At 35.3% G+C, this 27,321-nt stretch overlaps 1 protein-coding gene across 1 annotated transcript in view; it reads right to left on the reverse strand.

Annotated features, from left to right (window-relative positions):
* Positions 1-536: 536 nt before the first annotated feature.
* Positions 537-27,321, reverse strand: part of Trim23 (tripartite motif containing 23) — a 29,127-nt gene continuing 2,342 nt past the window's right edge. Inside the window, exons 2-11 of the mRNA XM_090331741.1 lie at positions 22,909-23,071; positions 18,201-18,322; positions 16,271-16,549; positions 15,393-15,575; positions 13,960-14,175; positions 10,234-10,368; positions 5,807-5,936; positions 5,207-5,317; positions 3,960-4,084; positions 537-2,712 (exon numbers count right to left, since the gene is read on the reverse strand). Coding sequence (XP_090187867.1) covers positions 2,533-2,712; positions 3,960-4,084; positions 5,207-5,317; positions 5,807-5,936; positions 10,234-10,368; positions 13,960-14,175; positions 15,393-15,575; positions 16,271-16,549; positions 18,201-18,322; positions 22,909-23,071 — 1,644 coding nt within the window. The 3' untranslated portion in view covers positions 537-2,532. The remainder of the gene's footprint in view (positions 2,713-3,959; positions 4,085-5,206; positions 5,318-5,806; positions 5,937-10,233; positions 10,369-13,959; positions 14,176-15,392; positions 15,576-16,270; positions 16,550-18,200; positions 18,323-22,908; positions 23,072-27,321) is intronic.

A 27,321-nucleotide genomic window follows, 5' to 3' on the forward strand; every position in this document is an offset into this window, starting at 1 on the left:
TTAGCAGTCTTAGCTCACAGTGATCACAATTCAGGTTTTTCTTTTTTCCCCCCAAAGGAGATCAAATTTAGACTTACATAGGCTAAATTATCACTCTACTACTGAGCTACATTTCCAAGCAAACTATTATTTTTCAAATGATCATTTAAAATGCTATGTTCTCATTTGAAACAAGATTGAATGTGAAATTTAAAAAATAAACATTTTATTTGGTTCACTGCAAAAATGAGAACCCCTAAAAAAAGTTGTTTTTAAATTTGACCTACAATGCAAATACAAAATAAGTTATTCCTAAATCTTTTTCCTTAATCTAATAAATTATACCTCAATTCTCACCCCTTTTCTTTTATTGCTTCACTTAACCAAAGTGCAAATAATGCCTTTTTTTTCTTTGCAGTGCTAGGGATCAAACACAGGGCTTTGTGCATGGTACTATTGTGTTAAATCCCCATGCCAGAATAATGACTTCTGAAATTTGTTACCAGCAACATTACTAGATGGATGGTTAAGGAACAGACTATTTAGAATAACAGTGCTTCTTTATAATTTTAACATTTTATTTCTGACCATACTGATCATATATGAAGTATAAATAACGGCTTTGGGTAGTTATAAAGCATTCCTGAATTATAACCAGGCTATGCACTTAACAAAACCTGTTTTACACAATCCATACATAATATTCAAACAATACAGAAATTCAGAGACGGGGCAAATCCTAATATACTGTATTTAAAACTTCTGTGATTCTTAAATTTGACATTTTTCAGTGGAAGCAAGCACAATCTTAAGTAATGATTAATAAAAGAATACAACTATAAACAGTAACAGGAATCTGACAAAAATATTTCATTAAGAAAAGTCACAAACACTACATGATATATACATGATTGAGGCCTATGCACAATTTTTAAATAGTGTCAGGTTAGATGCTAAGAATGTAAATTACAAAGTTTAGAAAAATTAATGAAATGATAATTCACAAGGAAAGTTCACATGTTAGTGTTATACTTTGTTTTTTCAGTTAACTAGTAGAGAAAATAGTTCAAGGGCTCACAGGCAAATGCAACACCTTTATTTTCACAGTTATTCAAAATCAGTCAAATATTAAATAACTTAATTGAAAAGTATTTCTTATACACACAGACTACTTGCAACAGCATGACCTTTTACTTGAAAAATAAAGGACAAAATACTATATTTCTTTATTTACATTTTCCCATTACACTGGTGGGCTTTTTTAATGCTTTGTTTTCTAACAGTTTTATTGTTATTTTTTTAAACAAACAAAAGTACATTTGAAAAAAACTGAACCAGAACAGTACCTCCTTAAAAGGTCACATCCTGTCACTGAACATCATTGTCCTTAAAACAATTCAACTAGTGAGATTTAAGACTCCATCCTAACACAAAAAGAGCATTAAAAAAAAGGGAACTATTTAAATAAATTGAGCTTCCATAATAAGACTATCACTTAAAAAATGAGAACTGAGAACTAGTAAAGAGTACAAAATTGTTAAAAGTTTTATTCACAACACTGTAACCGGTAAACTTTGTCAATGTTTCCTTTCCTCCTTTAGACATATGTTTCCTCTTAAATAATTGAGGCCTTGTTCTAAACAGCTTGGATTGTGTATTATTGTGAAGTAATCATACTTACTTTAGGAAATATCTAAAATAATAGGCATCGCTCTCTCTTTTTTACCTTGTACCTAAAACTGTACCTGGTTCTTTGTGTGACTTTCTGGACTTTTCTACAGACATTTCTAAAAAGAATGCAGTATTATTTTAGCAAGAAAAGTTAATATGTTAAAAACCACACAGAAGGAGCAAATAGACTGCTGATCTAGCTAGATTCAGTCTAGAAAATGAGTCTTTCATAAGTTAATTTGAAATGACTTTCACAGCTTTTTTATTATTCAGTTTAGTATTAATCTAACGACCCAGTCTACTTAGGTAATATTTTTTATACAAATACTTTAGGAGAAAGTTTCAATAAAATGAGAATACTAATTTTTATAGCTTTATGGTTGTTACTCATCAAGGTGTTGTTATAATGAACATAAAGTAATCCCATTAAACAAATATGTAGTTTAGATTCTACTGAGCATCTGCAATGTCCACTACTAGGTACCACTAAAATTCAGTGAGAAGGCAGGTTAAAGAAACTATATTTTACTTGCTCCACAAAGGATCTGCTAGATACTCATTTCGCTATTCTTTTATCACTAAAAAAACAGACTTTCACTTACCCTTCCTCTGTGAATACTTTCCCCTTCCAATATATGGGTCACATTATAATCTGAAAACTTAAATAACAGATGTACTTTTAAAAAGATGTATCTGAAAAATCTGTTTAAACCAGTCTCATTTAAATTTTTCACAGAATTTTAAAAAAGCAATAGCATACTTAGTTCCCCATTAAAGGTGTTTTTTATATACACATTCTAAATTAACTATCATATTTGGAATGAAGAATTACTTATAACATAGTGTGTGCAAAATAACTCTTATCTTCAACTGCACTTTAAATCAAGCAACATCTAATACTCCAGCAGCTACAAGATGCCGTGAGAGCCAGTCCAACCCTTCGTACAGCCCCATACCACTTCGAGCATCACAGCCCTGAATATACCAACTACGACCACAGCAGAGTTTATGGAGACTCAGAAGTTCAGTGATTTCTTCTACTGACAGAGCTCCAGCAACATCCTGAAAGATATTCACACAACAAAATTTTTCATTCAGATGACCATTTTTCTCGTTATTATTTATGTAGAAATATATTGAAGTTTAAGTTAAAACCTTGATGCATCTTTAATAATTATTCTGAGATAAACAGAAAAAATTGTTTTGATTAAAATTATTTATATGACCCTGTGTCATATAAGTATTAAAAGAGTAATCTACAATGAAATGAATGAAGGCTGCGCAGCATGACTGAAAGTCATGAAGAGTTCATTATATTCCCACTCTTCCTTACTTGTACTTTTCAGGAGCAACAATCTATAACAATTTCTTACATAATTTTCCAAAAATTCCTATATTCATGTGAAGAAAAAAATATACATTACGCTTTCTCCATCTTTCAGTGTTTGTTTAGAGGCTTTTTAAAAATGACCATTTCAATTGGAGTAGATATCTTTTTTAATCCACATGTATGGGTTTCGCATATTATTATTTTTAATTTTTATTTTCTTGGTCGGTAGTGGGGCTTGAATTCTGGGCCTAGGCACTGAAGAGTTCTTCAGCTCAAGGCTACTGCCCTACCCCTTAAGCAACAGTGTCACTTCCGGTTTTCTGGTGATTAATGAGAGATGAAAGTCTCATAGACGCTAGTGCCCAGCCTGGCTTTGAACCAAGATCCTCAGATTGCAGCCTACTGAGTAGCTGGGATTACAGGCGCGAGCCACTGTGCCTGGCTTTCCATATTATTTTGACTATCAAAATTACCTTCTATTGTACCAAAGAAATGTGATTTACACAATCTACTGAATACTAAAGTCATGCTTTTATATGTCAAATATGTGTAATAATCTACAGATAAGTCATTTGTAAAAGTATTCAGGATTACAGGCATGACTGGTACCTGGCTCTGCCACTACCTCTTGAAATCCTACTTTTTAAATCTTTGAAGATAATTTTGGAACTTTTGGAACTTTTCTCTCATTATTCCCTATTAGAGTATTACTGAAATCATTTTCTAATTTTCTCTCAGAATCTTACATCTGATCCTGTAAGTACACAAGTGAACTTTAAACTATTATTTCTTTTTGTATACTTAGGATATAATTTTACATACTAGGGTACCCAACAAAGACCTTTCCATGTAGATTATATGATAGTAAACTAGCAGAAAGTTTGTAAATATCTATCAAACCGATTGTCTTTGAAGTATATCCAGCTGCATTATGAAACATCCAATGCTATATAAGTATTCTCTTAGAAAAACTTATTACCTGTTTGTTAGCAAAAATCAGGAGCAAGGCATCCCGTAGTTCTTTTTCCGTTAACAACTTTGCAAGTTCACTGTGTGATTCACTAATTCTGTCTCTATGACTGCTGTCAACAACATATACAACAGCTACCAAAATAAAAAAAAAAAGTGGTTACTTGTTAAGTTTCAGCAAATTATTCAAATATTTAATGATGTAATCACTGTATACTAACTACATTTGTTTACTATCTCTATTTTCATACAAAGCCTGCCTGTTTAATGGTTGGAGCACCTAAAATAATCAAAATATAATCTTGGATAGTTCTCATAATTTTGCAGGCTTAGTTTCCCCATCTATGACAGATTTGATGACATTTTACTATTTCAAACACAAATTGTTTTGTACATCAATACTTTTCTCTCAAAGACTGTGAACATGTGTGTCTTAAGATCTTCCACTGACTAATGCTACTTGCTCTTTGATTACTTTTACAAATAATCTTTACAAAAGTATTTAAAAAATACTGTTACCATCTTTTCCTCTCCAAAGTAATACTCCCCTATGCAAAACATCCCTAGGCTTTGAACATTTCTTCAAATTCAAAATTTCATTTTTCCTCACTTATAACTGAAACTAAGCACAATTCAAAAATGCCAAAGTAAAAACAAACAGGTAGGTGCATATTTAGGTTGAAATAGAATGACATATGGAATTTAAACCAAAGAATCAGTGGTTCATGCTTATTATCCTAGTTTCTCAGGAGATTGATATATGAAGGGAAAAAAAAAGTTAAGGAACAGAATCCAAGCCCCAGTATCAACACACACACACACACACACACACACACACACACACACACACACACACACACTTCATGTTGGGGTGTAGGAGGCCAAAGTGTAGAATGGAGAAATAGACAGAACATAGCAAGAACACACACCAAAAATTTAATTCTATACCACTACTCTATTGTCAGTGATCACACCCTTATGAATAACAATATACTTTACATGTTAAGAATAACCAAGAGTCAAGTGCTGTTAAATTATCTGCACACCTAAGTAAATATGGTTGTCATTCTAATAATGACTTATCATAAATATACACAAAATATATATCTTAGTCAAACTATCAACATTTCTTTAAAAATAAGAGGCTATCCTTGATGTGTATTTATTGTCCAAATATTAGTTTTGCTAGTCAAATTAGTTTGCTGAAAACTAACATCCTGAAACCTTTAAAAAAATGATGTTATTGTTGACTCTTACCTTGGGTATTAAGATAATAGTGTTTCCACAATGGTCTTAATTTGTGCTTTCCACCAACATCCCAAATAGTGAATTTTAGATTTTTATATTCTACAGTTTCCACATTAAAACCTGTTTAGCAAAAATAAATTACCTTTATACTCTACTTACATTTCCAATGAATGACACATCAAACACAGGCATCCCAGTTTAAAATTGTGACATAGCAATTTTCTGCATTCATCAATAGCAACTTTAGCATTCATCCAACCAACTTTACCCCTACTGTACTCTATACCCACCAGGATCCTTAGGATCTTGGAATTCACAGCACCTTGGAATGCTGCAGGTCTATAGCATTCTTCTCACCCCTAACTTTCAGTCAAGGTTACCAATCATCTGTTTCTTCTAACTGCCCCACCCACAGATGCTCAGTTCTTTCTCACTACTCCGCCAAAGTCACATAGTCACAGAATCTTTTTTCTCTTAAATGCTGGTGTCTAAGAGCCACAAAAAAGCACTGGCACAACAATATCCATGAAGACCCAGAGCATACAGCTGGTAAGGTAGAGTTTATCTACACAATGTCCAAGAAGGTAAAAAAGCTGTATTCATACTTACCAATTGTTGGAATGGGCTGCATGAACTCATCCTGTTTTAACTTAAACAAAATAGTAGTTTTTCCAGCACCATCTAAACCTAATGTAACAACTCGAATTTCCATTTTGGGTCCAATGTGAACTCTATTGTCCTATAATTTAGAAAATTTTAAACTTTTTTATAATTTTGATATGAACTTAAAATGTGACATTACTCACACATTTACAAAGCACCTTAGTTTAGCTCCATGTCTCCCTATGCATCCTCAGTCCACTGCAATCTGAGTTGGAGTTCTAGAAATCTTCTAAATCTTATCATCTTAAGGAGATGAATTTCTTAACAAAACTAACAAATTCCTTAGTAAAATGAACCACTCATCTCTGGCATGAATTTTGAAAAAGACATATACCTACTTATTTTTTTTCCAGACCCTAGTTCAATCAGATCTTCTTTTAATGTTGTTTTATTCTGTACTCAAATGTTAAAATAAGACTCTAATGGTTAAAGATACAAACTGCTCCTCGATCCCCAGAAGTAGCTAATGTTAATACTTGGAATGCATATCCCTCCACACATTTCCCTAAGGCACACACTAATATACAAAAACAAAAACAAAACCCCGTGCTTCTTTTTTTCTTTTTATGGTACTGAGGATTGAATTCAGGGCCTCAAGCTTGCTAGCAAATACTCTACCACTTTAGCTTGTTTTTTGTTTTGTTTTTGTTTTGTTTTTCTTTAGATTAAGGCTTGCAATAATTTCCCCTGAGCTGGCCTTGAACCACCGTTACCACTGTTTTCTTTTTTTTTTTGGGGGGGGGGTGGTGGTGGCTGGTCATGGGGCTTGAACTCTGGGCTTGGGAGCTGTCCGTGAGCTCTTCAGCTCTATCCCTTGAGCCCTGGCCCCATTTCCCATTTTCTAGTGGTTAATTGGAGATAAGAGTCTCATGGTTTTAAGTATCCAAGCTGGCTATGAACCTTGATCCTCAGATCTGAGCCTCCTGAGTAGCTAGGATTACAGGTGTGAGCCACTTGCCCAGCTTGAACCACTATTTTCTTAACTTTACCTCTCAATTTGATGAGATCATAGACATACACCAGGACACCTGGCTGATTATTCCACTTAAAAAAGAAATAATGCTAATATTTTCCAGTCAAAATTGTACAATAGAATCTTAATTTCTATATATAAAAACCAAACTTTTCTTTAATGGTTTTGTTACAGTTCATGAATCATAATTTAGCCAACCCATGATTGTTATATTTTAGATAATTTCTGATTTTTTTTCACCTTACAAAGAATTCTGACATTGTGGCACTTGTCTATAATCCTACCACTAATAAAAATGTCCTGTAAACTACTATGGAGTGATCTTTAGAATGTGTACTAAAAAAGAAACAAGATAGAAAAAGTACATATGCTATCCCATAAGTTTGAAAGAAACATAAAGCTAAGCCATGTATAATATACCTTTTCTTTATTTTACCTTGTCAGAGATTTGTCCCATAGTATAGAACAACGAGAATTTGATGGTGCTCATGGAATGCTCTCAATCATAATCCTAAATGCTGTATGCAATGAAAACAGTGAGACTTCTGTAAACTGCTAAATTTTAACTACGTCTCTTTAAGTTTTTGTCATCTATAGTTTAATCTTCTGACAACTGAATTTCTTATGTCACCTTCCATATGAGGGAAATGCCTTTTTGGTTCCCCTTTTTCCAGATAGGGCCAACAATTCATTCTTATAACAAAACAGCTATAAAAAAAATAAGATTAGTATGTGAGGTAATGCACCGTCCATCTGGCGAATGTAATGTAACCCTTCTATTAATTACAATAAAAAATATATGAAAAAAATAAGATTAAAAGGAAACCAAGTCTTTTAAGGGGAAATGATACAAAATAGATGATGAGACGGGGAAATTACTTATTATTTTTAACCAAAATCGAAAAGGCAGGCTTGTAAGTTAACTCTTTTTAATGTGTGTGTGTGTGTGTGTGTGTGTGTGTGTGTGTGTGTGTGTGTGTGTGTGTGTGTGTGTGTGTGTGTGTGTGTGTGTGTGTGTGTGTGTGTGTGTGTGTGTGTGTGTGTGTGTGTGTGTGTGTGTGTGTGTGTGTGTGTGTGTGTGTGTGGTTTGTGCTTAAGACTACTCAACCAGGGCCGGGAGTTTGGCCTAGTGGTTAAAGTGCTTGCCTAGCATGCACGAAGACCCGGGTTCGATTCCTCGGTACCACATACATAGAAAAAAGCCAGAAGTGGTGCTGAGGCTCAAGTGGTAGAGCTCTAGCCTTGAGAAAGTCCAAGGACAGGGCTCAGGCCCTGAGATCAAGCCCAGGACTGGCAAAAAAAAAAAAAAAAAAAAAAAAGACTACTCAACCATTTAAGCCACAGTTGTCCTTGAAAATAACAGTCTCAGATCTCAGCCTCCAAACTAGCTAGAAGTATAAGTATGGGCCCCTTTGGCTCTTCCTTTTAATTTTAAATCACTAGAGTAGGAGGCATACCTTCTCTTTTAAAATTTAAGAATAAATATGTAAATCTGACTCAACCTTTGAAAACGTAAAAATCTGGGTAGAGATGGGGAGAATGAAAGCCATTTCTAGCAAAAGGAAGTCCTGAAGGTTACCTGGGTTTTGTGTGACAAGACCATGTTTATTTGCTCAACTCAGAAAGCCTAAAGGCCTCAAAAACAAGCCATTATTTGGTCCCTTCTTCAACTCTCATTTCATGCATAGGGAGCAAATGTTTCTTTTTCTATTTCTCTCTAGTTAACTTCATTATACTCAAATTCTGGCAATAACTTAAAAAAAGCATGTATTTTATATTTAAATGTAGAAAGAAGCCATAAATATATTTATACTATTTGAGTAGCAATATGCAGATCTTAAAACTTATGCAGTTTTCTATGTTGAACACTATAAAAAGAGGTGGAAAAAGATACAATAGCAGCTATACTTCTTTGGGAAAAAAAAATAACAAACACCTTACTTTGGGCTGGGAATGTGGCTCAGTGGTAGAGTGTTTGCCTAGCATTCATGAAGCCCTAGGTTTGATTCCTTGGTACCTCATAAACAGAAAAAGCCAGAAGTGGCACTGTTGCTCAAGTGGTAGAGTGCTAGCCTTGAACACAGAGAGGCTCAGGGATAGTGCCCAGGCTGAGTTTAAGCCCCAGGACTAGCAAAAAACAAAACAAAACAAAAAATTTAAAAAAAAATCTTACTTTTCGGATTTGACCCTAAACTATGTTAATGTTTCATACAGTTAGAAAGAAAAAAACAACACTAAAGTGTCCCTAGAAACGAAAAGCAAGAAAAACAAGATGAAGATCATGAGCCTTTCCAAATCTAGGGAACCTAGTATAAAAACAAACAAATATAACAATCAAGTATGAGCACCGGTCTATAATCCTATTGGAAACGGAGATTTGAGGATCATCTAAACAACCCTGTGGGGCTGGGAATGTGGCATAGTAGTAGAATGCTTGCCTAGCATGCATGAAGCCCTGGGTTCAGTTCCTTGGTACCACACACACAGAAAAAGCCGGAAGTAGCCTTGTGGCTCAAGTGGCAGAGTGCTAGTCTTGAGTAAAAAAATGTCCAAGGACAGTGCCCAGGCTGTGAGTTCAAGCCTCAGAACTGGCATAAACAAACAAATAAACCAGTCTGTGTGGGAAAGTCTGTGAGACATTTATCACCAATTAACCAGCAAAAAGCTGGATGTGACATTATGGTTTAAGTGGTAGAGTGCCAGCCTTGAGGAAGCAAAAAAGTGAAGGGACAGCATCCAGGGCTTGAATTCAAGCCAGAGTACTGGCACATGCACATACACACACACACACACACACACACACACACACACACACACACACACACACACACACACGTGCGCGCGTGCGCAAAGGTTTGAGCGAAACAGAGAAAACAGAATACTGTTTAGTTGATAATATTAGTGAAGATAATAGAAATTAATTTCAAATTTTGGGGTATGAGTGATTAATTTTGCTCAAAATCCCCAGTTTGGGGAGATGTCATTAAAATATCTCAGACATGAAATGATACAATGTTAGGATGAAATGAGATAACTTTAGGACTTGTTCTAAAATAATATAGGAAACAACAGATAAGAAGAGGAAAAAGGAAATAAGTTTATAATCTTAAAACTGATTTGAACAAGAAGATTCATTGTCATTTGTTCCTGTTTTCTACTAATAAAAGTTTTTCTTAAAAATAATTCATGAATATATGATTCATGAATTTTCTGATTGTCTCGAGATAATTGTTCAATATACATTAATTGTGATTTATTAAAAATATATCTGAAGGGGTTAGGGCTATACCTCAGTATTAAAGTGGTTGTCCAGTATGTTTTAAGCCCTAGGTTCAACTCCAATATTACAAATTGAAAGAAAAAAGATAAAGAAAAGACACCAAAAATTAAACTGCATTACCTTTGTAAAAGTGACAGGAATACTAGCATCTAATTGAATATGATCTGCGACCTCTGTAAACTGTTGCTGCTGTTTCTGCAATGTTTCTAATAATCTTGTAATTTCCTGTTTTGCCAAAACCACTCTACAATCATCCTAGAAAAGAGATATAAATTTCATGAATTTTTTCCATAGAAAAATACCAATATTGATTTAAAATAAAAGTGAATTAATGGTACAGAATTCAAAGTTGATTTCAATATAAATTTTACTAGGGTAATAGTAACTAAGTAACAATACATAATTTAAGTTCCTTTCAACAAATGAATGGATAAAATTGTGGTATATTCATAAATTTAACACTACTTTAGAATGAAAACATAACCAACCATATATGATGATGTGAATTCACAATGTAGAGTATAAAAGAAAAGTTTATACTTTAAAATTCCATTTATTCTAATTACCAAGGCAATTGCTTCTTTGCCTTTTGATTAAGAGCAAATGTAATATTAATTTAAAAAATGAGCAAGATGAAACATGCTTTAGAGGTAAGAAAGTCTATCCTTGTGGGAGAAGTCAGGTAATGAACACAAAGAATAAGATAATGACACTTCTATTACCTGATCTGGGTGCTTGATTAAACATAATGATCAGCCTGAAATTTCAGGCAGCTGAACACCTATTACCTATTACACCTATTCTGTGTAACTACTTCACTCTACAAAAGGTCTAAAATATACTTTAAAATTTGCATATATTATTTCAATAAATACTAACATTTAAACTGTGAAATTTCATCTTAGAGTTCTATATTCTCTTTAAAATTAAGCATTTCCAGTTTATATTATTATTTCAGAACATTATGTACATATCAGTACATATTAATATAGCCTTCATGTGAAAAAGGACTCTAAATATGTAAGTTCAATGAAAACAGTGATATTATCTGCTTTAATTATTGCTAAGTACCCTATTTAGTTAATCACAGTTCTACTGTTCAGTTGCTCAGAATAAAACCCTTGAAGTAATTCTTGCTTTCTTTCTCCATAATCCCATCTCTTAACAAACCCTAGCAAATATTCATCATTCTTATTTTTGTAGTACTGGATTTGCTTTGCTAGACAAGCATTTTACCTCTTAAGCAGTGGCCCCAATCTTTTGGTAATTTGTGTGTGTGTGTGTGTGTGTGTGTGTGTGTGTGTGTGTGTGTGTTGGTAATTTGTGTGTGTGTATGTGCGTTTGTGTGTTGGTAATTTGTGTGTGTGTGTGTGTGTTGGTAATTTTTGAATGTGTATGTGTGTGTGTGTGTGTGTGTGTGTGTGTATGTGTGTGTGTTTTGTCCTTGTCCTCATCCCCGTCCTCATCCTCCTCCTTCTCTCTGCTTTTTATACTCTTTTTTTTTTTTTTTTTTTGCCATGTTAGTCCTTGGGCTTGAAATCTGGGCCTGGGCACTCCCTGAGCTTCTTTTGCTCAATGTTCGCACTCTACCACTTAGCTACAGCACCATTTCTGGCTCTTTTTGAGTAGTTTATTGGAGGTAAGAGTCTTACAGTTTCCTTCCAGGGCTGGCTTTGAACCATGATCCTCAGATTTCAGCCTCTTCAGTAGCTAGAATTACAGGCATGAGCCACCAATTCCCAGCTAGGGTTTGTTCGTTTTATTTTTAGTTTGTTTTTCAGAGAATGTTCTTGTGATTTTGCCAGACTTACCACAGATTACAATACTCCTATTTCTTGACCCTTCCAAGTAGGTGAGAATGTATATACATACCTCTACTCCAAGACTGCTTTTAAGACTGAGTCTCACTTTTCTCTTTGAGTTGTCCTTGAACTGTAGTCCTCCCATCTCTACCTATCAGTATCTGGGATTACAGACATGCATCCCAATACCTAGCTATAATCTTGATACTTATAACATCCAATATTTATGTCTCACCTAGAATTCTACAATAGTCTCCTAATCAATTCTTTCTATTTTTCACATGTTACCTAGAGTGGTCCTTCTAACAAGTATGATCAAGTCACTCTGTTGCTCAAAACCTACAATAGTTGCCCCTGAAATTATTACAATGGTCAACAGGGCATTCCTTGCATAAAATTCCTACAATCACTAATTTCAACTGTTCGTATCCCTTCTTTTGTTTATTCCAGATGTTTTTTGCTAGTCTCTGAACATATGCTAGTTGACTTGTTTATTTTGTTCACAGTTATATTTTCCTTAAATGTTTGGTTATTGTAAAACACAAAGGGATTACAGTTACATAAGTAAGGAAAAGAGTACATTTCTTTTTGGACAATGTCAGTTCTTCACTATCTCCTAGCACAGTTATATTAAGTACCTAAAACTGTTCTGAGCATAAAATACACAATACATATAAATAAGTCAACAAATACTGACCAGCCAGTATCATATCTGGATGGCACATAATTTCTTTGGAGGGGAAGAATTTTTCTTGAAAAGTAAAAATATGGTTCCCTTGTTAAGTTTTCTGTATTTGTAGAAACTCTAACTTGACAATACCTAATATAAAGCTTGCTGGCAATACAGATAAGTAGACTGTATAGTTCTATTCCCAGTATTGCAAAGCAGATGAAGCCAGAGCAGGATTGGAGCTGAACAACCACATTAATGGCATTACTATCACTGTTCCAATGAAATGTGAGAAAGACTCAATAATGAACTATTCAACACTGATGCAATTACCATTTACACTCATCTAAGTATAGTCAGCTGGTTAAGAGATAGTAAGAGATTTATAATTTGAAATCAGCTTATTTGTTGGCAGTATGTCAGTAAATATAAGATAGACTGTAGCTTTACCAAATTCCTAAAGTTATAATTATTTTTATACCTCTTACTTCTGAAAGAAGATGCAAAAAAAAACAACAACAACAAAATATTGGCATCTGTGGACCCTGAATCTCAATTGTTTAAAAAGTAAATGTGCAAACAAGGCAACATAGTGCTTGGGATTCCCCAACCATTATAAAATACAAGTTTTCTGTGACAATGCAGTGAAGAATCACTAAATTAGAACAGAGATAGGTAGTACATTCAGAAAGACATGAAAAAAGACCAAGGAGGAGAAAATTTCAAAGATCAAATATTTGAGCAGGACCTTAAAAGAAAAGGTAAAATTTTGCTAGTTTTAGGTAAAAGAAACACTAAATGGAATTGGTGCCAGGTACTAATGGCTCACACTTGTAATCCTAGCTAATCAGGAGGCTAAGATCTAAGAATCACTGTATAAATAATCTTATCTCCAATTACCTACCAAAAAGCCAAAAGTGGAGCTGTGGCTCAAGTAGCAGAGTGCTAACCTTGAGCAAAATGCTCAGGAACAGTCCTCAGGCGCTGAGGTGAAGCCCTAAGACTGGTACCAAAAAAAAAAAAAAAAAAAAAAAGGAAAATTTCTACAAGCAGAGATATAAACATTTTTGAACAGAGAGGAAAAAGACATGCTTACTAAAAGAGACCAAGAAGTCTAATCATGATTGAAGGAATGACAAGTTAGAGAGCTCATAGAATCCAGAGCTTTATGATAGGGAGAATATGATACTGATATAATAAGTGGAAGCCTTTGAAATTAAAAACCATATCCTAAGATAATGTTAATACATGTGGCAAAACCCAAATATTCATTAAAATTAATAGCATGCATATCTAAAAAGAATATTGCGTATCTCTGATAATTAGCTACTTAAGTCTAACAAGTATAACCCTAACCACCTTTAAACTACTTACCTGTTGTAAAGTCTTTTCACAATGCAGACATGCTGTTGAAACCTGGGACAACAAAATAGTCATATCTTCTTGTTGCTGTCTAAGCCAAATCAGTTTTTCTCGAACATGAGCATCAACAACACTTAGAGCCATTTCTTCCTGACGACACAGAGTTTCATGTAGATCAGAAAAATAAGCACGGACACATGATCGGGCATTTTCTGCAGTACCTGGTACCTAAGAAAATAAAAGTTTTCAACCAATTATAGCTCTAATGAACATGTTATATATAAAATACAAAAAATAATACATTTATGTCTTTAACAATTCCAAAACAAAATATTTTTTTTGTCAGTCCTGGGGCTTGAACGCAGGGCCTGGGCACTGTCCCTGAGCTTCTTTTCAAGGCTAGCACTCAAACACTTGAGCCACAGCACCACTTCTGGCTTTTTTTTGTGTGGTACTGAGGAATCAAACGTGGGGCTTCATGCACGCTAGGCAAGTACTCTACCACTATGCCACATTCCCAGCCCAACAATTCCAAATATTTATCTTTACATTAGATCTTCTCCTTCAACTACAAATCTTTTATTATCCAACTGTTTATAAATTATGTCTCACGCAAAAAAAAAATCTTTCTCACCAAAGTTACCTCCATTTCAATAAGTGGGACCTCTATTTATGTTGCTGAAGTGAAAATATAAAAACAAAACACACATAGATACAATGAATGTATATATCATCTATATTTCTCACTTCATATTCTACAACTAGTCCCTTAGCGAATTCTGGTTTTCAAAATATATCTGGATGTCAGGCTCCAGTGGCTTATGCCTATAATCCTAGCTACTCTGGAAGCTGAGACCTGAGGATCGCAATTCAAAAAGTCATGAACAGTCTTATCTCCAATTAACTATCAGAAAACCAGAAGTGAAAAAAAAAAAGAAAGAAAAGAAAACCAGAAGTGGCCCTATGGCTCAAGTGGCAGAGCACTTGCCTTGAGCTGAAGAGCTCAGGGACAGGGCTCAGGCCAGGAGTTCAAGCCCCACAACCAACAACAACAAAAAATATCTGGAATCTGTCATGCCTCATCATCTTTTCTTACAAGTTGGACCTAATTAGATGAATAACCTTCTAACAGGTATAAATGCCTCCTAGTTTCCACTTCAATCAATATAAATAGTTAAATACTCTACAACCACTTTTCTGGTGGTTAAAAGGAGCTAAGAGTTTCACTGACTTTCCTGCCTTGTCTGGCTTTCAATTGCAATCCTCAGATCTCAGCTTCCTGAGTAGTTAGGATTATAAGTGTGAGCCACCAGCACCAAGCTGAAATGAAAACTTTTTAAACATTACTAATGTACTGGTACATTATAATTGTGCAAAGTTTACTAGAAGGTATAAAGGTGAGAATGAAAAAGGGTAAAACAAAGGAGGAAGAAAAAAACTCATACATGTTCTGTGTGAGCCATTCCAATTCCATCTTCCACTATTTGTTCTCCTCCTTCAATGTGCTGAACAATTCCAACTAATTTTCTCGAATAATCTGAGATTTCCTCAGTGAAGGTCCGTATACAATGAGCCATATCTAAAATTGATGCTCGGATCTGATTAGCTTCTGGTTCCAATACTGAATGCTATAAAATACAATGTAATTATAGAAAACAATTCATAGCATTGATTAAATCTTTCCATCATGGTTGACAACATATTAAAAAATATAACATAAGTTTAAAAATTTGAATTTTAATTCCCTCTGTAAGAGAAAAAGATTGCAAATAATTTAAATTTTAGAAATCCATTTATCACTAAGAAATTATTCCTAAAGTTATATTACAAGTAATAGTTCATCAACAGATAAAATAGACTAAACACTGCACCATGATATGAAAACATGCACATGGAGAGACTTTTTTTTTCTTGTTCATTGTGGGGCTTGACCTTAGAGCCTGGGCACTGACTCAAGACTAGTGTTCTATCACTTTGAGCAATAGCTTTACTTCCAGTTTTCTGGTGGCTAGCTGGAGATGAGAGTCTCACAGACTTTCCTGCCCAGGCTGGCTTCACAGTGTGTTCCTCAGATCTTGGCCTCCTGAATAGTTAGGGTTACAGGTGTGAGCCACCAGCGTGCAGAAACGAGAATTTTTATTTCCTGCTCAAAAGAAATTCCTGCTCTGAAATTTTTATCAACTCAGAAGTTAAATTCTTATTTCTTTCTGCACTACCAAGCCCAATTCATATCACTTAACTCTTCTACCCATCATAAAGAACCAGGTCTGTGAAAATGAGTGCTCAGATAGTAAACATCCTTCCAATTTAATTAAATTCCTACCTTGTGACCTTGGTGTTTTCCATATTCTTTGCAGACGCAACACATAAGTGGGCTAGTTTGACAACCTTCTTCCAGGCAAACAAACTCGATGGCATGTACCTGGTGCTGAGAGCACATGGTTTTCTCATGAGGTTTATCAGCTAGAGGTACTCGCCTGTGCTTTGCTAATGTCTTTGTGGAATGAGTAATTTGAGAACACTCTGAGCACAAGTGAGTTGCACATACAGTGCAATATACAGATGCAACGTGGGTTTCATCTTCATCACAACGAATAATGCTCTGATAAAAAAAATTGGACCCATTCATTAAAACATGGAAAATTCTTAACAGTCTTTATATGTGATATCAAAAGGGGAAATTCCTTAAGTCAAACATACGATGTAAAGTTTATCTGAGCAAAACAAAACATTTCACTTTATAATCCAGGAGCAAGTATAGGAAAATGGAAGTAAAGCATAGAAACAACTCAACTGGCTACAGCTTAATCAAATTTAATTAATTTAATTAGGATCATAGCTTAGTTGGTTGGTCATAGGGATGTCTGCAAAATGTCCAAGTTTAGTTTCTGTGGTTAATAAACTACCATTAAACTCTATGTTAACTGGTCAGCTGGATCAAAAGCTCCTGCAAATTTTATTTAACAATGAAAATGAACTAGTGATTAAATACTAGGATAACTTGAGAAAGTTTTCATCTCTTAGGTAAGTAAGAAACTACTCTAAGACTAATTACTAATTTGAGACCAAATTAACAATTTTCATGAATATAGTATCTATGTTTTGTCCTCTCTTTTCCCCTTTCTTCTACTTAGCTACCTCTTCCTCTCTCTCAATTGTATGACTGAACTCAGTGCCTCTTGCATTGCTAGACAAGTGCTCTGTTATGAAGCTACATTTCCTAGCTCTCATGGATTTATAGTCAGAGCAAAGATCTCTTCCATCAAATTTACACATAAAACTGCTCTATATAGCATGGTTAAATGTCTTTTTATTATAAAGATTAAAAAACAGTACCCATTAAAGACATTTCCAATGTTTTATTTTTCAATATAATTCTCTTTAAATAATCTGATACAGCAGAATTTCTTATAAAGCTTTTGAAAACAGAGATGCTCAGATTCAACACAGGATTATTTAAAAACACGTTTGAGTGAGACCTGTATGCCTATATTTTGCTTTTTTTTTTGGTACTGGTCCTGGGGCTTAAACTCAAGGCCTTGCCAACTTGCTTAGCTTTTTTGCTTAAGACTGGTACTCTACCACTCATGCCATAGCTCCACTTCTGCCTTTTTATTGGTTAATTGGAGATAAAAGTCCCAGGAAATCTGTCTGCTTTGGCTGGCTTTGAACTGCAATCTTCAAGTCTTAGCCTCCTGAATAGCTAGGATCATAGAAGTGAACCACCAACACACTCAAGGGTTTGAGTAAGAAGCATTCAAGTGGGTAAAATATAACATATCAGATAATTAGGAATATTTTGGAACCTTGTGGATTATTAAAAGGCCATAACTGGAAGGAGAGATTTAGTTAATTTTTCACAACTAAAAATTAGAAAATACATTAGTGTTATCATTCACTGTTAAATTAAACATAGACCCAAGATTGAAATGAATTTGCTTCTCAATTACAAGAAATGTGTGTATGTATCATGAAATAATCGTATTTTCGATTTACTAAAACTGACAAATTTAAAATGTCAACACAGAATTAACATTCAATGATAAGAGCTAGGCATAGCATTTTCAAAGAATTATATATCAGTTTAAACTAGTTTTCTTAAAACTAGTTTTGTAATCAGAACTATAATTTAATGAGCTGTGTTTCTAGAATTGAGCTACTAAAACAAATATAGTTATATTGTGCTGGCAAATGCTTTACAATGAAAGAAAAGTGCATCTTGTAATAACCATTTCACTAAGTTTGACCAGTACCTCTCCAGATATCCCAATGGCTTCTTCTGCAGCTCCATATTGACCAATATGTCCATTCTGCAGTCGTTCTAAAAGCTCCAGTAAAGCAAAATTTTTTTTCAATCCCCAGACACCTGAATCTCCTAGGATAAACATAAAACAAATACTAACTATAACAAAGTTGAATATTAACCATTTTACTCTATATCTCAAATGTAATTTCTAAGTCATATAGTTTAATCATAAATAATGGCTAAATTATTACAGGGCTAAACAATTACATTTCAAAATTTTGTCTACTTCTGTTTTCATGCCCAAACAACTATTTTGTTAGTATTTTCTTACAAAATAGGAGTCTCCAACCATTCCAATTAGAAATATACTTCAAAATTCTATTTTATATCACTTAACAAATTTGATTTTATTACTTATCTTGTATCTTCTAAAATAAGTACTTTGAAAATAATTAAAACAAAAGTTACACAAGGAAATACCTTTATGACTGGCAGATTTTATTTTTTAAAGCTATAGGGGGGTCAGGAGTTTGGCCTAGTGGTAGAATGCTTGCCTAGCATTCACAAAGACCTGGGTTCAATTCCTCGGTACCACATTGAGGTCAGGAGTTTGGCCTAGTGGTTAAAGTGCTTGCCCAGCATGCATGAAGACCCGGGTTCAATTCCTCAGTACCACATACATAGAAAAAAAGCCAGAAGTGGTGCTGAGGCTCAAGTGGTAGAGCTCTAGCTTTAAGAAAGTCCAAGGTCAGTGCTCAGGCCCTGAGCTCAAGCCCAGGACTGGCAAAAAAAAAAGAAAAAGAAAAAGCCAGAAGAGGTGCTGTGGTTCAAGTGGCAGAGTGCTAGCTTTGAAGAAAAAGCCCAAGGACAGTACTCAGGCCCTGAGTTCAAGCCCCAGGACTGGCAAAAAAATATGCTATTGGGGACAGGGGTGAAATTCAGTGGCAGAGTGCATACTTAGCATGTGCAAAGCACGGATTGAATCCATAGCAAAAAACTTATCCAATTAAAAATATTTATGATCACAAATAAAATATAAGATTCATGTTTGTAACTTACTATATGAATAATATACCTGCATAAAAATATCCATCTCTGCCAGGCACAGTGGCTCATGCCTGTAATCCTAGCTACTCAGGAGTCTGAGATCTGAGGATCTTGGTTCAAGGCCAGCCTGGGCACTAAAGTCTGTGAGACTCATCTCCAATTAACCACTAGAAAACCAGAAGTGGCGCTGTGGCTCCAAGGCTAGGGCCATAGCCTTGAGCTGAAGAGCTCAGGGACAGCGCCCAGAGTTCTAACCCTACAACCAATAAAAAAATAAAAAAAAATCCATCTCTAAGAACCCTGGAATGACAGGAGCTAAAGATTCAATTTAAAACTGTTAATGACTGTATAAATTCCTTTTTACACAAAGATCCAGAGCTTTATGCCAAAGCAGGATAATAAATCCATTTTATTTATTCATTTATTTTTTGCGGGTCATGGGGCTTGAACTCTGGGGGCCTGGACACTGCCAATGAACTCTTTTTGCTCAGAAATAGCGCTTTACCTCTTTGAGTCACAGCATCACTTCTGGTGTTCTGGTGGTTAATTAGAGATGAGTCTCACAGACTTTCCTACCTGAGCTGGCTTTGAACTATAATCCTCAGATCTCAGTCTCCTAAGTAGCTAGGATTATACGCATGAGCCATTAGTAACTGGCATCAATTCCTTTTAGTGTTACTTTTACATATGCAAACATATGTGCATGTTCTCATACAAACAGAACAGAAACAGACACATACACACGGACAGACAGATACATACACACACACACACACACATACACACAATGCTCCTGAATTTTTACATAAAAGCCAGTTAGCAGTTAGGGATAATTCTCCTAGGCAATGTCCTTGGACACTTTTTGCTTAAGGCTAGTGCTCTGCCACTTGAGCCACAATGCTACTTCTGGCTTTTTCTGTGTATGTGGTACCAAGGAATCAAACCCAGGGCTTCATGTGTGCTAGACAAGCACTCTACCACTAGGCTATGCTCCTGGCCCAACTTAAGAATTCTGTAACTGTCGATACAACTTTAAGATCTTGATGGCTTAAAAACAACAAATATTTATTTATTTGAGCATGAGAATCTTTGCCATTGAGAAAGACAAGTTTGTTCCCCATATTTCATGGGGAAGGATACCTATCACAATGCCTCTAAACAACCTGCCCCGCTCACTGTACAAGGAAGAAAATGTCTCCTGATTCATCATACACAGCCTCTTAAAAACTTCCACCAGGGGGCCAGGAGTTTGGCCTAGTGGTAGAGTGCCTGCCTAGTATGCACAAAGACTGGGGTTCAATTCTAGCCTTGAGAAAATCCAAGGACAGTGCTCAGGCCCTGAGTTTAAACACAGAACTGGCCAAAAAAAACCCCAAAAAACAAAAAACAAACCTTCCACCTGGGATGAACAAAGGCAGCAGTAGTACTCATGAGACACTATGTTGAAAATGACCTATACAACTTTTGCATGAGGATAGGAGGGGAAAAGAGAGAAAGGGAGGGAAGAGGTGACATTGTTCAAAAAGAAATGTACTCATTACCTGGCATATGTAACATCTATACATTATAATAAGAATTAAAAACATTTTATCCAGCTGGGTGTGGTGGCTCACACTTTTAATCCTAGCTACTCAGGAGGCTGAGATCTAAGGATCACCGTTCAAAACCAGCCCTGGCACTAAAGTCCATGAGACTCTTATCTCCAGTTAACTACTAGAAAACCAGAAGTGGCACTGTGGCTCCAGGGGTAGGATGGTAGCCTTGAACTAAACTGAAGCGCTCAGGGACAGTGCCAAGGCCCAGCATTTAAGCACCACAACCCCCCCCCCAAAATAAAATTTATCCAGTGAAAAGAAAAACACAAAGCAGGTGCTGTGCCATGGGCCACATATCTGGCTTCCAAATCTTATAACAGTTTAAAACCACATAGCATATTAAAATATTTCAAGTCTAAACAGATAAATACTCTTGTTTCTTTTTGTAGGTCAGTACATTGTTCTGAATGTGTTCTATTTGATATGTAATAGTAAAATAAAAGCCGAACACCAGTGGCTCATGTCTGTCACGCTAGCTACACAGGAGACTAAAATCTGAGGATTGGAGCATGAAGCCATCCCAGGTTGACTATGAGACTCTTATCTTCAATTAACCAGCAAAACAAACAAACAAACAAACAGATTCTGGTGCTCTAGTTGTAGAGTGAGCCCAAAATCCTCAGGGACAGTGCCCAGGCCCTGAGTTTGAGCCCCATGACTAACATACTACCTAATAAATAAAGATAATGATAAATAATGCTGCTGAGCTGAAAATAAAAAAACTCACCCTTACAGTCTTTAGCAACATTTTATTATCAAGAATAGTAACTTCAAAAAACTTCTATAATCAAGAATTCAATTATTAATAAAGGTTCTCATATACAAATATAGTATCTAAAATGAACAACTTAATTTGGAATATAAAAAGACAATGCTTAAATATGTGCAAGAAACTGACAAGTTCATAAAACCTTCTAAGGCAACAGGAGCTATCCTAGCTACCCAGGAGGCTAAGATCTGAGAACTGAAGTTTTAAGGCAGCTCTGGCAGTAAAGTCCATGAGGCTCTTATCTCCAGTGAACTACTCCAAAAAAGCTGAAAGTGGTGCTATGGCTCAAGGAGTAGAACATTAATTAGCCAGAGAAAAAGAATCTCAGGGACAGTGCTTACGCCCTGAGTTCAAGCACCAGGAATAACACACAGACAGACACAGTCACACAAGCACATACAAGAAGGAACAGTCATAACAAATAGAAATACCTTTCTTCTCTGATACGAGTAAGTAAAAATATACTGAGACTGCAATGTCTTATTGGCTCATTATTTGCAAGAAAATATTGTTTTGTTGGATTAGTAGGTTCAGACAAATGATTTAATCTATGATAAGTATTTTTCTCATTTCTTTAAATAATGGAAGTAAATATTTCCCAGGTGTAAAGTTTTCACAGATACATATTGAACATAAACATCTCTATGCTTGATGAATATTACTAATTTAAGAGAGCGCTAGTTTACATTTAGATTACTAACCTTAACAGAAACTCAAACATTTTTGAAAGATCTTTAGAATTTTACAATTTAAAATATCAAGTGTAAAGACATTACTTCTATAATATTTGTTTTATGTAATTTTTCAGTCTTTTTTTTCTGTATGTGTGTGGGGGGAGTGTGGGGTTTAAACTTGAAGGCACTGTTTCTGAGCTTTTTATGCTCACTCTACCACTTGGAGCCATAGCTCCACTTCTGGTGTTTTGTTTTGTTTTGTTTTTTGTTGTTTTTTTTTTTTTGCCAGTCCTGGGCTTGAGCTCAGGGCCTGAGCACTGTCCTTGGACTTTCTCAAGGCTCTACCACTTGAGCCTCAGCACCACTTCTGGCTTTTTTGTATGTATGTGGTACCAAGGAATCGAACCTGGGTCTTTGTGCATGCTAGGCAAGCACTTTAACCACCAAGCCAAACTCCCAGCCCCACTTCTGGTGTTTTGATGGTTAATTAGAGATAAGAGTTTCACTTACTTTCCTGCCCAGGGTTGGCTTCAGACAGCAATGAGTCTCCCAAGTGGCTAGGATTACAGGCAGAAGTCACTAATATCCAGCTAATTTTCAGTCTTAAATACAAATGAATAATTTTCTTACCCAGATCGGTTACTTGTCTATCAAATGGGCAACGTATTGCTCTTCCATGAAGAGGCAGTCGAGTGAGACAGTCATGACAGACTGTGTGTCCACAAAGCAAAAGGCGAGGAACTTTATCTCCTTGCAAAGAAAAGACATCTTCACAAACTCCACACTCCAGAACCTAGAATTGGGAATAGAAACATGTGTTCTTTAAACAACTTTAAAGGCATACATATTTTAAGTTTAAAAAACATTGAACTACTATGATTCAAACTTATTATTTGTTCCTTCATGAAAAAAAATGGTCTGGGTTATAAACTTTAAATCACTTTTTCAGTCATTCCATCCGAAAGACCTTGTCAAAACTAGATGATAAATGATATTTCCTTAAAATAATAAGTTTTAAAGACCAAAATAAAGTTATTAACTGACATCACTGTTTCTTCTGAAAACTGTATCTGTATAATGAATGCTACTGAAAGCAATTTCTGTACAACTACTTCATGGCAATAACTCATCATTAATTTAAATAAAAACAATCTACAGTTGTTACTTTCCCAAATGATAAAAAAAAACTTGTCAGAAAAGACCACAAGTTGTTTTCAAATATTTTCAATTGTTGACTTACAGCAAATAAAGTCCAATAAATCAGCTAAGACTTAGATTTCCGTTCTTCACTAATAAATATAACCCTGAGTTAGAAAACTATTTTATCCCCTTAGGTTCAATTACAGGCATATGATTTGCCAAAAGCCACACATATCAGCATATTCTGATTCTCAGGACCATGTAATTGCCTTACTGAATAAACGACGTTTCTACCAGTAAAACATTTTCAATGCTTCCATGCCTAACAATAGTGTCTCACAGTATTCAGTTTGAAATACATACAATAAACTTTTCTGTTGTACTACAAACTACTGCTTCTATTTTTCTGCTACAATTTGGTCCACAGTGCTTTCCTGCCATACACTTTAGAACTCTTGATTCTGAGTGTATCATATAGCTTTTATGTGATAAAAATACTTCTTAACTTCCTTTATACTAAAAAATAACTAAACAAATATTTTCTCCGTAAATGTTCTTTTGTCACATTAATTAACAATTCCCGAGTAACTTTTCTCTCTATTTCTACCTATATCTCAGTCCAACTAAAATGACTATACTATCTTTTGGGTCTCCATATTTTCTGGATGTGTCTACTGTAATATTCAAATACTCCTAACATCTTTTTTTGTTTTATTGGTAAAGTGGTAACTCCATTTGTGACATTTTTATTATCTTTAAATAGTTGTACAAAGAAACTGCACTTAATAAAGTGTATGAATAGTGTCCTTTGATCACTGTAACCCTTTTCCACAGTTTCATCTACCCCCTCCCAACCTACCTCTTCCCTTACTTTTCTTAAAATCTTAGGATATGGGTTGTATTTTTTTTTTTTTTGCCATTTGACAAAGCAGTTTGTGTAAATAATGGGTCTTTATGAGTAGAGACTCTCATCCGTTACTAACACCTTTTGTTTGACTTTCTAGCCTATCTTTCCATTAGACAGAGCAGTAAAGGCTTGTGTTTCAAATATCAAGTATCTATGTGTGTATATAAACAAAGTCCAATAAAACAAAATAGAAAATAATTCAACTCACCACTGAACACAGCACATAAAAGAAACATCAGAGTAGAAAACTCGGACTGGATATATTATGGTTTGGGGTATTTTTGTTTTGTTTTTGTTCTTGTTTTAGTCTTCAGATACCAAGACTTGAACTCAGGAACTCAAACTATAAGTTGGTTTTCTTGCTTAAGTGAGGTGCTTCACAGCTCCAATCCAGCTTTCTCCTTTCTTTTCCTTTCCCTCTCTCCCTCCCTCCCCTCCCTTCCTTCCTTCCTTCCATTGTTTGCCAGTCCCAGGGCTTGAACTTAGCACTTAGGTTCTATCCCTGAGCTATTTTGCTCTACTACTTGAGTCACAGCTACACTTCTGGCTTTTTGGTAGTTAATTGGAAATAAGAGTCTTTCCCATCGTTGAACTGTGAGCCTCCGATCTCAGCCTCCTAAGCAGTTATGACTTTGGGCATGAATCATGGGCACCTGGCTTTTAGTTTACCTTTCTACTGGTTATTTGGAGATGGAGTCTGGAGGACTTTGCTGTCCAGGTTGGCTCAAACTAGAATCTTCCAGGTCTCAGCCTCCTGAGTAACTAGGCTTACATGCATGCATAAGCCACCAGAACTCAGTCTGGATTCACTAAAGTTTTTTTTTGGGGGGGGTAGTTCTGGGGCTTGAACTCAGGGCCTAGGCACTGTCCTTGGGCTTTTTCAAGGTTAGCACTCTACCACCTGAGCCATAGCACCATTTCTGGCTTTTTCTGTATATGTGCTACTGAGGAATTGAACCTGAGTCTTTGTGCATGCTAGGCAAGCCCTCTACCACTAAGCCAAATTCCTGGCCCCTCATTAAACTTTTAGAAATTAATTTTGTCTAATAAGCAAGTGAGATGAAAATGTAATTATAAATAGATAATTCATAATTGCCTTTCATTACAGTATGATTTCAAAAGAAATGTAAATGTAACATAGTTAATAGAAAATGGGTAAAAAATTTAATATGTAAGTTCAGCCTACCTCTTAGAGAAATGTAAAGTAAAACTGTATCAAGGTACTTTTTTTTTCTTTTGGCCAGTCCTGGGGCTTGAACTCTGGGAGGGCCTAGACACTGTCCTTGGGCTTTCTTAAGTCTATTGTTCTACCATTTGAACCATAGCACCACTTCAGCTTTTTCTGCATAGGTGGTACTGAGGAATCGAACCTAGGGCTTCGAGCATGCTAGGCAATCACTCTAACACTAGGACACACTCATGGCCCCTCAAGATACCTTTATTTCAAAAAGTTGGGTAATAGTCTGTATTAATGACAATATATGAGATCAATGTCATATACTGCTGATTGCTGTACAGTATTCATTGTCAACAGCCTCTGCAGAAGCAACTTGCCAATACTAATATTTTAAATAACTCAATAATTCTAGTTAAAAGAATTTATACTATAAATATATCAAACACATATGACAAGATCTGTATACTATTCATTATAGGACTAGTTGAGTCATCTAAAAATTTAAAACATACCTGCCCTGAGTTCAAAACATGAAAACTGAAAACAAAGTATATGCATCAATACCAAATTGGAAAATAAATTATAAATTTATATGCTATAAAATTACCCATATTAGTAAGAAAGCCTTAGGAAGACCTTTAGAGGACAGGTATAATGAGGGAGAATGATTCCATATGAATAAAGCAAAGTAAAAATGATAAACATATTTATTTATGTGTGAAGGTGTTAAAAGAAAGAAAGGTGTTGGGCTGGGAGTTTGGCCTAGTGGTAGAGTGCTTGCCTAGCATGCACGAAGACTCGGGTTCAATTCCTCAGTACCACATACATAAGTGGTGTTGAGGCTCAAGTGATAGAGCTCTAACTTCGCGAAAGTCCAAGGACAGTGCTCAGGCCCTGAGCTCAAGCCCAGGACTTGCGGAAAAAAAAGAAAAAGAAAGAAAAAAAAAAGTTGTTATATTAGGGGCCGGGAGTTTGGCCTAGTGGTTAAGGTGCTTGCCTAGCATGCATGAGAACCCGGGTTCGATTCCTCGGTACCACATACATAGAAAAAAAAGCCGGAAGTGGTGCTGAGGCTCAAGTGGTAGAGCTCTAGCCTTGAGAAACTCCAAGGACAGTGCTCAGGCCCTGAGCTCAAGCCCAGGACTGACAAAAAAAAAAAAAAAAAAAGTTGTTATATTAGTGTCTTCCTGGAAGGGTACATAGGAAACCAATTAACTTAAAACATTGGTTTCCTATGAGAAAGGCAAACTGCTGGAGAAAAGCTTTGCATAAATTATACTGATGTAGACATTTTAATTTAGCCTGTATTTTAAAAGAAATTTCACTTTTCCAAACTCAATTCAGCACTGAATTAAATATTATAAAATAAATTCAACATTCTTATAAATGTTCTCATTGGGATTATATAATAAAGTCAGGACAATAAAGTAAAAAATTAAATCTTAGTTCATTTATATCTTACTTCTTTAATCCAATCACTGCATGAGAACTTACACTGCTATCAAAATTTTGTTTGACAGCATGAGAAAAAAATCCTATTGATTAGGGAAAAAAACAGATTCAAAAAGAATGCAAACTTCTGCTTGGCAAGTAAACAGCAAGAAATCTTTTTCTCGGTATTTATGAATGGGACTTGCAGCTAACAGCCTAATGAATTAAGCCGCGATAAGACTTTTTTTCCCTCTTGTCAGCTGTGGGGCTTGAACTCAGGGGGCTGTCCCTGAGTTCATTTGCTCAAAACTAGCACTCCACCACTTTGAGTCACAGCTCCACTTCCAGTTTTGGAGTGGTTAATTGAAGATGAATGTTTCATGGGGAC

This window comes from Megascapheus bottae, chromosome 4 (assembly GCF_031878675.1).
Source record: "Megascapheus bottae isolate mThoBot1 chromosome 4, mThoBot2.hap1, whole genome shotgun sequence".
NCBI classification, from domain to species: domain Eukaryota; kingdom Metazoa; phylum Chordata; class Mammalia; order Rodentia; family Geomyidae; genus Megascapheus; species Megascapheus bottae.